The sequence below is a fragment of the Pteropus vampyrus genome, unplaced genomic scaffold (assembly GCF_000151845.1).
Source record: "Pteropus vampyrus isolate Shadow unplaced genomic scaffold, Pvam_2.0 Scaffold3, whole genome shotgun sequence".
Taxonomy (NCBI): Eukaryota; Metazoa; Chordata; class Mammalia; order Chiroptera; family Pteropodidae; genus Pteropus; species Pteropus vampyrus.
The window spans coordinates 22,882,859-22,894,112 of record NW_011888784.1 but is presented as its reverse complement, the minus strand read 5'-3'; the positions used below and the strand labels follow the sequence as shown (position 1 = coordinate 22,894,112).

General features: G+C 30.7%; 1 protein-coding gene across 1 annotated transcript in view; it reads right to left on the bottom strand.

Annotated features, from left to right (window-relative positions):
- The window catches only part of PHYHIPL (phytanoyl-CoA 2-hydroxylase interacting protein like), a 51,117-nt gene that overhangs the window by 1,954 nt on the left and 37,909 nt on the right, over positions 1–11,254 (bottom strand). Inside the window, exons 2-4 of the mRNA XM_011362256.2 lie at positions 6,893–7,089; positions 4,710–4,884; positions 1,225–1,342 (exon numbers count right to left, since the gene is read on the bottom strand). Coding sequence (XP_011360558.1) covers positions 1,225–1,342; positions 4,710–4,884; positions 6,893–7,089 — 490 coding nt within the window. The remainder of the gene's footprint in view (positions 1–1,224; positions 1,343–4,709; positions 4,885–6,892; positions 7,090–11,254) is intronic.

Sequence of the window (11,254 nt, the reverse complement as noted above, 5' to 3'; positions counted from 1 at the left end):
CAATATTGAGAAATACAATAATTTGTGTTGTATCTCTGTACTCTAAATTAGGTGAATGGCATCCACCATGAATTATATGGACTCAAAGGTAGATAATTTACCAGATAAAAGAATTACGGACAAAACTCAGTATTCATAGGATGGATATTCAAGTATAAGGCAAGAAAGTTTTCGCCATCAAAATATGTAAAAATATATAATATTGCAAAGCACTTCATTTGAACAACACAGATGCCTAAATTCATTTCTCTTTCTATGATTCCTTTTGTATTTTCCACAGCTTGGAGCTGATTTAAATCTGGAACCGTGGTTTTGATTTAAGAAAAACTAGAGCGGAATGAAATAACAAAGTTTCCTAAATTTCTTTCACATACAATCCTGTCAATTTACGAACCTTTAAGAGTTTAAAGTGAAACCAAGGCTTTTAAAAATGACAAATTATAGGAATTACTGTGTAAAAGTTTTAGAACCTATATAGGATTTATCATTTTAAAAGGCTTAGTCTCACTTTAAAAAACACATCTGCCTATTTACTCTCCTGAAATTTTCTTCTACAAATGTGAAAGGACTGTAAATACTAAAAATACCTGTGGCATAAAATTCTTTTGAATTCTTGGAAACTGCTCCTGGGATAAACAGAGGCTATCTTATAAATACTAGCTGAACACTAGAATTCAAAAGTAAACAAAGTAGACTGTCCTTGTGAATAATTAATCCAAGATAATGGCTGAGAGATTTCTACTTAGGTGAAGCCTGAAAATCCCACTGGATTCACCATAATATTTCAGGAAATAATCACTCTTATATTTTTTCATTTTTAATGTTTTAAAGAGATCCACAAGAAGAGAAAACTCAGTAGCCGATATGAGACAGAAGGTACTGAGTTACTGAGAATTAGAGGAGTATGTACATGAAATGTTCACCAGTCTAAATCCTAGAGATTTAAGATCTTTCACTCAAATAGACAGGAATTGGTATTACAACAGATTACAATAAGGAATCTAAAGAAATGGAAAAATCCCCTGATCTGACTTTTTCCACTTAATTATTCTAGGAAATAAAATCAGAGTATAATTAATTATTTTAAAAAGAAAACTAAAACTGCTATTTCACAGAATTAGAGTCAAGGAAAATCTAAGTTTAGAATTTGGGATGGCATTTAGTAAAGCAAATCACCAAATATATAGATATATTTGTACACAGATATATACATTTGATTCTTACCGAATATAGTCAAAATATTCTTTGTGCTGATTACGATAAAAAACAGAAAATTTTAGCATCCGTCCTGCAATCACTTCAGCCTTCTCCAACAGTTGTGTTAGATGAACTTTTGAATAGTCTGAAATAAAAGAAGTCTGTTATTAAAAATATATTATCAAAAGTACCAACTACATGCTTAATAAATTGAAGATTATTAAAATTCATCTTAGCAGGAAATTACATTTAACAAAGAAAACATTGTCTTTGTGTGGCACATTTTTTTCTACAAAAATATTTTTGTTATGGTTTATGGTTGTTTTTTAGAATACTCTTGCATTTTTTTCACTCTTTGAAAGATCCTGAAACAAAAATGTGCAATAAGGAATAGAGGCTCTGCCTAACTCAAGTATTGTCCTTCAGTACCATACAAGCTTTTCTTCAATCAGCTGATAAACTGAGTAAAAGAAGCTTATAACTTGCAATCAAGAGCAAATAGAATTTAAAGGAGTAGCAATAATAATGTTCACTTAATTTACTCCCTAAATCTATGAGATTGGCAAGGTAGATTAAATAGAACCATTTTAATGATGTAGAAGTTGTGACTTGTCACAGTGTAATGATTTGCCTAAAGTTTATACAGTTAGTATCTTAGAAACTAGGTCTCTGGTCCTGAGTTGATGGTTTCTGGGTACACAAGACTGTTGAAAGTCTCTAAAGCATGTCTTAAAGTAACCCTATCTTTTACCAACTTTTTGTTTTGAAATTGAGGATTGTTGTCAAATTCCCGTGTAACAGAATCTGAGCAAAAAAATTTGGTCTAGAAAAATTATAAGACTTTCCAAATAAAAGCAACCTAATTGCATTGCTCATGGTTTGTTTACCCACTGCTTCACTGGCTCAACAAACATTTCTTTAGTTAGAACATATGATTTACCAGGTACCATTCGAAATTAGATGATCAGGTTAAAAGGTGTATATATATATATATATATATATATATATATATATATGTGTGTGTGTGTGTGTGTGTGTGTGTATTTTTTTTTTCCTCTCAAAGAACTCATAGTTTAGGGGAAGAGATAAATATATAGACGACTATGACTTATTCTGGGGTAAGCACAAGGTTTTATCTCTTACATAGACTAGACTAGAAGTAGATTAGTGATATTCTATTTTATTTTATTTCCAACACTTTGCACAGTGCATAGCACACAGTATGTGCTCAGTAAATGTTGAATGAATGACAATTCATTTCAGAGTGAAAGACAATTCATACGCAACAGCTTTCTCAAAATTTACAGCGCCAAGGTTATTGATGATAAAGCTTATGTGAAACAGTCTCTGAATTATTTTGATAAACTGAAACAAGCTTTGAACAACTTAAGTTCCTCTTAGATTTTACTCATGGAAATAAACATGCAAAATAATTTATAGAAAAATATTGTGGCATATTTAAAAATTGGCATTTTCCTCATTATTTACCCCATAACATCCTTAGAAGAATTATGAGATGCTTGTAGTTAAATAGAAGAGTAACAAGGAGATCACTCTAAATGAAAATAAGAAGACATAAGATTTTCCTTAATATACATAGAAATAAAACATATGCTCATATTGTTAAATAAATTGTAGAAAAGAGTATGTGTGTATATCGATCAATAGAGATATAGATAAGTTCTGGACTAGAAATGCCAAAAGTCTTCCTTAAGATGAAAAAGAAATAATATTTCAAACCTTTCCCTTATGTCAAGTGAGGTTTTAGCAAGTATATTATAGTTTTTAATGGGCAGGCAAATACTATGCTACTGTTTGGTGTAGTCCTATGGAAAATAGCATGGATTCAAACAATGTCAAAAGAGATTGTGTCTCTTTCTGTGTCTTAATTAAATTTCCCTGGGAGGACACAATAAAAGAAAGTGAAAAACATGCAGTAAGAGAAGTAAGCATGAGGTAGATTCCAGCAAGGAATTTTAATTCAGGAAAAAAATTGAGGGGATATATAAATTCCAACATGACACATCAAATATAGGTAAAAGTTATGTCGATGAAAATTTTACTATTAATAGAAAATTAATAGTAAATGAAAATCTTTAGCTATTTCATTATTAATTACTGGCCTATGATTAATATAATATTTTATCTATTCTAAATGTATTTTTAACATTTTAGCATGTCTGACATGAGTCTGACAATAAATGTGGTAAGAAAACACTGTTTCATAGTTTCACTGGCAGTATCTTTTCTTAGTGGTATATAAAATGGTGGATCTTAACAATAACAAGAAAGATAGGGAGAAATATGGTAATATAGTAGAAGAGAGGTTATTTTCCTTATTCTCAAACATTGAAATCCTTAGCAATCAAGGATACTGCAATCCTTAGCAACTTTCTCACGGACTACATAAAAAGGTTGAAGATAAAACCAAAATAACATAGAATTACATTTTATCCATTCAGCATATATATAGGAGAAGTTTTATACTGAGTTTGAGATTAAGAAACAAGAAGATACTGAGATAAAGCAGTAGCTAAGCAGGTACTGAGTCTAAAATAATGCAAGTATGAGGTTGGGGGATAATCGCTGATTTATCTGAAAGATGCCTCAGCTGAGGAAAGTTGCTAAGCAACCTGCAATAGGTGAGGGGAATTGTTTTTAAGACTTTTTCTACAAGCTCCTTTATGTTAAACAAACACTCAGCCATTCTCTACAATTTTTTAGAGGAAACAATCACCTAGACAGAAAGGAAACAAAGTACCATTTTAAGAGACAAAAAGAGAAGATGACAGATGTATTCAGGTAGAGATATCTTTGTATCCTTTCAACACCTATTTCAGTACTCAATAAATATTTGTTTCTTGATTGAATGAATAAACAGATAAACAAATGAGATGGAAGGTGAAATCTCCAATCCAGTAGAATGTTAAGGTACAGTTCAAGATCAAAGGGGATGGGCTCTCCACATCAGATATCCCAAACCAAATGGCTATGAGGTATTCACTAGTGAAGAAAAGCTACGTGCGACACGACCCTAGAGATAGATTTTCAGCACTCGAGTTAAAAAAAATTCAGTAACATTTCTGGTTAGGTACATTCATTGAGATTTGCCTTCCCCCACTGCCAAATTAGAGAAGGATGTTTCTGGCTTCTTCCTTTTAATACCTGCAAAAACAACAACAACAACAACAACAACAACAAAACTCTCTCAAAATTTACTGAATGTATTTTTAAACTGCATCAATTTTTATTTCCAAAGCTTTTACTTAAATCAAACTACGCATGCAGCAAAGAACTAATTTAATGCCATTACCCAGCTTTTCTGAGAACCTCAGTTCCCTCCAATCAATACAACATTGTTCTGTTACATAATGCTACTAGCAACACAAAAATGTGCAATGTGATACACGACAACTTATAATTACAAAGGACGTATTTTTTTTCTGTAATTAGTTTCCCAGGAATTATTAAACAAGATTTTTTTTTTCTGTATTTGTACATAGTTCTCTTACCTGCTGTGCAGAATTCTATAATTTCACTCCATTCAGACACAACATAATCACCATCAACTTGTTTTGAGGCTGTCTGCACTGCTACTGTATACTCAGTTCTTGGGCTCAAAAACCAGTGCCCACGGACAGTCATTGGCAAGGGAACAGCTTTTGCCACTAATTTTGTTGGAACATCCTAAGAAAGGAAGAACAGAAAAAAGGAAAGAAGGAAGGAATGAACAAAAGAAATAAGTTAATTTAGCAGTATAACTTGAATCAATTATAAACAACGTAAAAGAACTTATTAAATGCCTAGCTAATGATAGAATTGTCCTGTTTAAAGATATTTAACAATTATTATATTCCAATCTCTTACTCTTCAGATGTAAAAATTAAGGCCCAACTTGATCAAGAGACAATGCCCAAGGTCATATAGCTAGTTAATGACATAAATGTACTTGGATTTTAGTTTTCTTGATTTCCAGGATAATGTTCTTTTCTGCACACTCCTTATAAAGCAACATTCTAATAGTAAATGATAAAATGAAACAGAAACATGAAATAAAATTCAATAGATTTAGTATTTAAAATTACATTTGTTTAATATATACTACTCAATAATTCTGAGTAGCCCATTACTAAGTATTCTATATTTAAAGGGAGAGAACGTTTTAAAAATAAATATTTTAAAATAAATGAATTAGTTTTATATATAAATGAGGTGACATTTGCTTCATTTGTATTCAAGTATGTTATATAAGTACTTCACTTATTTTTATTGCTGAATAATATTCCATTGTAAGGATATACTAGCTTTTGTTTACTTATCAGTTGATAGACATTTGGTTTCTTTTCACTTTTTGGCTATTATAAATAATGCTGCTATGAACATTCATGAACAAGTTTTTGTGTGGAGCCTATGTGTCACGGACAATTTTAGATATTTCTAAACAATGACTAATAAGGTAATTAAACTTGCTAGCTGAATAGTCACCATATTTCCAAAGATATGATATTCTAAGTATGGAGTGAGTAAAAGGGGTCGAATCTCAACATCATTTAATGATAACTATGTCAAAGCTACTTCAAGAAGGCAAATGTCAGCAAAGAGTATATTAATCACCATAAAGCATAATCAAAATGGGAACACAGGAAAAATAATGACTTATTACTCTTGTTCTCTCTCACACTTATTTGTATGTATAATCCTTACTTATAGTTAGTAAGTAAAACTGTACATCTAGTAAAATGTATAATTTTCAGGGAAGATAATTCTTTCAAAAGGTTTGTCAAGTTAAATTTAGTAACAATATAAAAAAATAGAACATCATCAGAGAAAGTACTGAAACATAAGAAAGAATACTTAAACCAGGTAACTATTATCCATTCTATAGCTAATTCTGAAGAGAGATATATAACAGAAATGTTTTAAGTAGATAGTATGAGAATAAATATCAAAGAAATATTAAATGTCTAAAACATGTAAAGGTTAATTTTCATTCTCAAACCATAAAAGACTACATAAAGCAATTTTCAACCCTGAAGTATTTTAACAAATACCCTAAACTTTATAAGCTATATCACATTTCTCTATTGGTAGTTATTATAGGGAAAAATGTATGCTTCAGTGGAAAACTATGCATCACCTATAGCACACTCTTCTGGCTATCTTCTGATTTTGCAGAAGCTATCTTACAACTCTGTAATTTGTAGATAACTGGTAACAATTCAGTTACTTTTGTCTAAAGACATACAACTGAATTTTGTTCAGTGGAGGGACAACCTTCCCCTCTTGCCCTTGCTCGCTCCTCCAACCCAAATCAATTTTGCCTCCACTTATACATTTATTTCAATATCTTGTTATAACTGTGTCTTCTTTTTAAATTATCCTTTTAACTGGTTGTAATACGTCATCATTTACCTCATTAATGAGTTAAATAAAATCTTTACTACATGTTCATTTTTATGTCTGTATTAGAGTAATGTTTTTACCTTTTTGGGAAAAATTGTATTTTAACAATATACTTGGCATTTCATTTTCTTACAAAATTTCTTAGAGAAATAGGATTTTTAAATGATATAATTTTTTTATTCCCAGTGTCAAATACATCATATAATTAATAGAACATTATTCCTTCTTTCAAAATGTCCTCATTCTTTGAAAGATTTGATGATACAAATATAGGTATGTGATAGGATTTTACCTTGTGTTTAAATTTATTGGAGTTCTTGTTTTCTTTCTTGTTGAGGTCAATAAAATAGTGTGTAATACGGTCCTTTGATTTTGAATCCATTTCCCATGAAATCTTGAATGAGTCACATGTAATGTTGCTTATTTTGATGTTATGTGGTACAGGAAGTTCTTCCATCTCTGCTATGCCACTGTCTTGTGATTTGTTTCCTGTAAGAAAACAGTGCACAGTTAGTTTCCAATAGTAGAAATTTCCAATTTGTAAGCTGTGTACATATTTCTGAACTCAGCTATCTAATTACTATCTGAGATTTCATTTTGTACATGAAGTAATTTGAGTGTTAATGACAGTAAATGATGTGTAGAAGGTCATATAACCAATAAAAAGCAGAACTAAGTCCTTATCACCTCTATATTTTCATTTTATTTTTCCAATTTCTGCTTTCACAGAACAAAAGCAAGAACACTGATGATCCATCTTTCTAATCTATAAAAGATTAGCTTTACATGGTAGGTTCCATCTGAAAAGCCACGAGAGACCATTTTTTCCTACATGACCAATTGATTCTGCTCTAAAGTAATATCAGGTGTTTTAAGCTAGATGATGTCAGAAATGTTGAATGAAGAGTCCAGTCAAATAAAGGGAATTATTCTTTAAAAATATCTATGTGGTATCAGTGACAGTCTATAAATATTGCTTCTCCTTTTCCATTTTAGAAATTTATACACAGAAAGAGCATATAATGGCCATATCATATATACAAATAATATTGAAGACCATTCTCTTACAAGTAGTTATGTCAAGAATTACTCTAGGAATCTTTTTACCTTTTGTACCTTGATAAATTTAATTTTGAGTGCTAAAACAATAGATAATACTAGAAGAGAGATAAAAAATTGCTATGTTGACCAATATTAAAATCTTGAAAAACTGACCTGATATCTAGTTACTTTAAAGACTATGTCCTACATTTCCACTTAGAGAAAATGCTATCACTTTGGCTAAGAGTATGATAGATAACAGGACAAAAAAAAAAAAAAAAGGGAAGAAAATATAGACTTGCCAAGTTTGTTTCATATATAGGAAAGACATCCTGGATCAATTTTTACTCCACCTCTCCTTCCTATGTTCCCTTCCCCCAAGCGAACATAAAATCCAATGCTCCAGAAGAGAAAAAAAATACAAGTACTTGTTACTCATATGATAAAAAGTGGTCATAAATCAGCTACATAATGTGTTCCTTAACAGAATAAAATAGCAAATCTTGATCACCAAAAATCAAAAACAATGATTGTCACCTTGTGGCAATATCTTCCAGCTCCAGATTAGATTGTGCTCTTTGCTCACACATCACATCTCAATTAATGATATAACTTTAAACAATTCCCAATATTATTAAGTCTTTGACCTATGTTGTCTCATCTCAAGCTGTGTTGTGGCCAGAGGAAACCAATGGTCATTGAAAACTAATTTCAAAACAATAATTTCATTATTATCATTTTCTGAACAATAGTTTTAAAAATCTTTTTTCTTCTATGTATTTCCCTCACACCCTAAGTTTCTCCAGATCCCCTCTCCAACGACACTCCCAGAAAAATTACTTACTCATCATCTTCTTTCCTCCCCACCTGGCCTCATAGAATCCCTAAATTGCTTAACGGCCTTCAGAAAGGAAAAGGCAATAAATACTTAAACATTAATAATTTTTGTTCTAGTTAGAAAAGCTATCATTTTCAACCTATTATTCTGATTGCAGTTATGTTTAAAATATAAGTAACAGTAATGAAAATCTTTCTGGACTCTAATGGTCGAAATTTCTGTAGAACCCATCTACATTATGACTGTCTATATAATTTCACAACTGAGTAAGGAAAATTATTTAAGATCATAGAGAAAAATAAAGCTGTTTTGCATTTGATCCAATTTCATGAAAATATAACTTCAATATATTAACACTATGTAAAATACTATATTTTGCCATTTAAACTTTCACTATTCTTATTCAACCTTAAAGTTACAATTATTTCCTAGAATACCTTGTTTTATATATTTTTATTAAAACTTGAGAAAAAATTATTAAAATGTAAAAATTTCTGCTCAAATCATTTTCCATTCAGAATATAAAGCTCAAACCTATAAAGGATTTGTTATAACAAAGCTTAAACCTAAAGGGTTTGTTATATCAAGAATTTTCATTTTCAAGTTCCTTATCATAGGCCCAGTACTTAACAAAGCCACTAGATTATCCTCTATGCGGCTTTCTTACTTGGGCAGAACAGGTAAAGAATTTAACATAAATTAGTCCTAAATTACATGTAACATCCTTCTTCCTCATACTGTGAAAATCAACATTTAACTGAGATTTTGAGACAAGTGACAGAAGATAATCATTCTGTCTATAAAACTGGTGAAACGACAGTGATCCACAAGACATTAATATTTAATAACCAGCCAGTACTATCTTAGATCTGTATAATGAAGCGTACTTTCAAATTTGGCTTCTCTTTCTTAGTAAGACTTCATCTTAAGGTTTATTCTAGCTACATTTCTCTACTTTGCGCATCAAATGTTTCTAATATTTGTGGCTATACTGCTAATTGGTAATACTAAATGGAGAATAAATGCCATTTTTATCTGTCCAGAATATGAAAACTGCTTTTCAGAACATTTCAAAAGTACTTTTATAACAACAGTGATTACTGAAATGCAAGCTGAAAACATTGCCAAATGATACTAACATGTTTTATATGTATGGCTCTTCTCTCACTAAACTTAAATTGTCTTACAAAAGAATAATCAGATTAAAAAAACGGCTTCATCAAAATGTAATTTACATACCATACAATTATTCATTTAAAGTGTACAATTAAATGACTTTTAGTAGATTCACAGAGTTGTGCATTCAACCTCACAATCAATTGTAGAACATATTTTTTCTCCCAAGAAACCCCACGCCTTAGCCATCACTTCCCAACCCCTACTTGACTCCTCTCTTCAGTCCTAGACAACCACTAATCTGTTTTATGTCTCTATAGATTTGCCTACTTGGACACTTCATATAAATGGATCATATAATACTCTATGGTTTGTGAATGGCTTCCTTCACTTAGCATAATATTTTCATAATATTTCTGTGTTGTATAACTACTTCATTTATTTTTATTGCTGAATAATATTCCATTGTATGGATATACTAGCTTTTGTTTACTTATTAGTTGATGGATATTTGATTTGTTTCCACTTTTTGGCTATTGTAATTAATGCTGCTATGAACATTTATGTACAAGTTTTTGTGTGAATATGTTTTCATTTCTCTTAGGTATATATCTAGAAGTGAAATTGCTGGTTCATATCAACTCTATGTTTAATTTGCTGAGAAACTGCCTATTTTCCAAAGTGGCTGCACCAATTTACAGTCCCATTAGGAATGTATGAATAGTCTAATTTCGCCACATTCTCATCCACACTTATTATCTATCTACTTTTGTTGCTTGCACTTTTGTTGTCATATCTAAGAGAACATCGCCTAATCCAAGGTTACAAAGATTAATTCCTAAATTTTTTTCTAAGAGCTTCTAAGAGCTTAGTTTTAACTCTTACATTTAGGTTTTTGGTCCATTCTTAATTAATTTTTGTATTTGGTATGAAGTAGAGGTCCAGCATTATTCTTTTTCATGTGGATATGCAGTTGTCCCAGCACCATTTATTTAAAAAGATCATGCTTTCCTCATTTAATTGCCTTGGCACCCTTGTTAAAAATCAACTGGCCATAAATGTAAGGCTTATTTCTAGACTCTTAATTCTGCTCCAATCTACATCTCTATCTGTATTCTATTACTACATTATCTTAATAGCAATAGCATTGTAGTATATTTGGAATTGAGAAGTGTGAATCCTTCAATTTTGTTCTTTTTCAAAATTATTTTGGCTATTCTGGGCCACTTAAATTTCTATATGAATTTTAGGATCAGCTTGTCAATTTCTGCAAAGACAACAGGTGAAATTTTGATAAGGATTGAATTGAACCTTTAGATCAATTTGGGTGGTATTGCTATCTTAATAATAATATTGTCTTCTAATCCATGAACATGAAATATCTTGCCATTTACTTAGGCCTCCTTTATTTCATCTCAACTTATTTTAGTGCCCTAAAAGCAAGAGTGTTTAATAAGGAAATTTATTTTATCAATGAAAAGATCACTGTAGATTCACTTATTTTTGAAAGTCTATTATGGAAGTTTACAAGAATTCACCAAGTATAGAAAATAACATAATGAATCCCCATGAACTTATCACTCAGCTTCAACATTTTGCCATTTTTGTTTTATTTATTTACCACCTGGCTTTCAATTAATTCAATTTTTAATTTCTTGA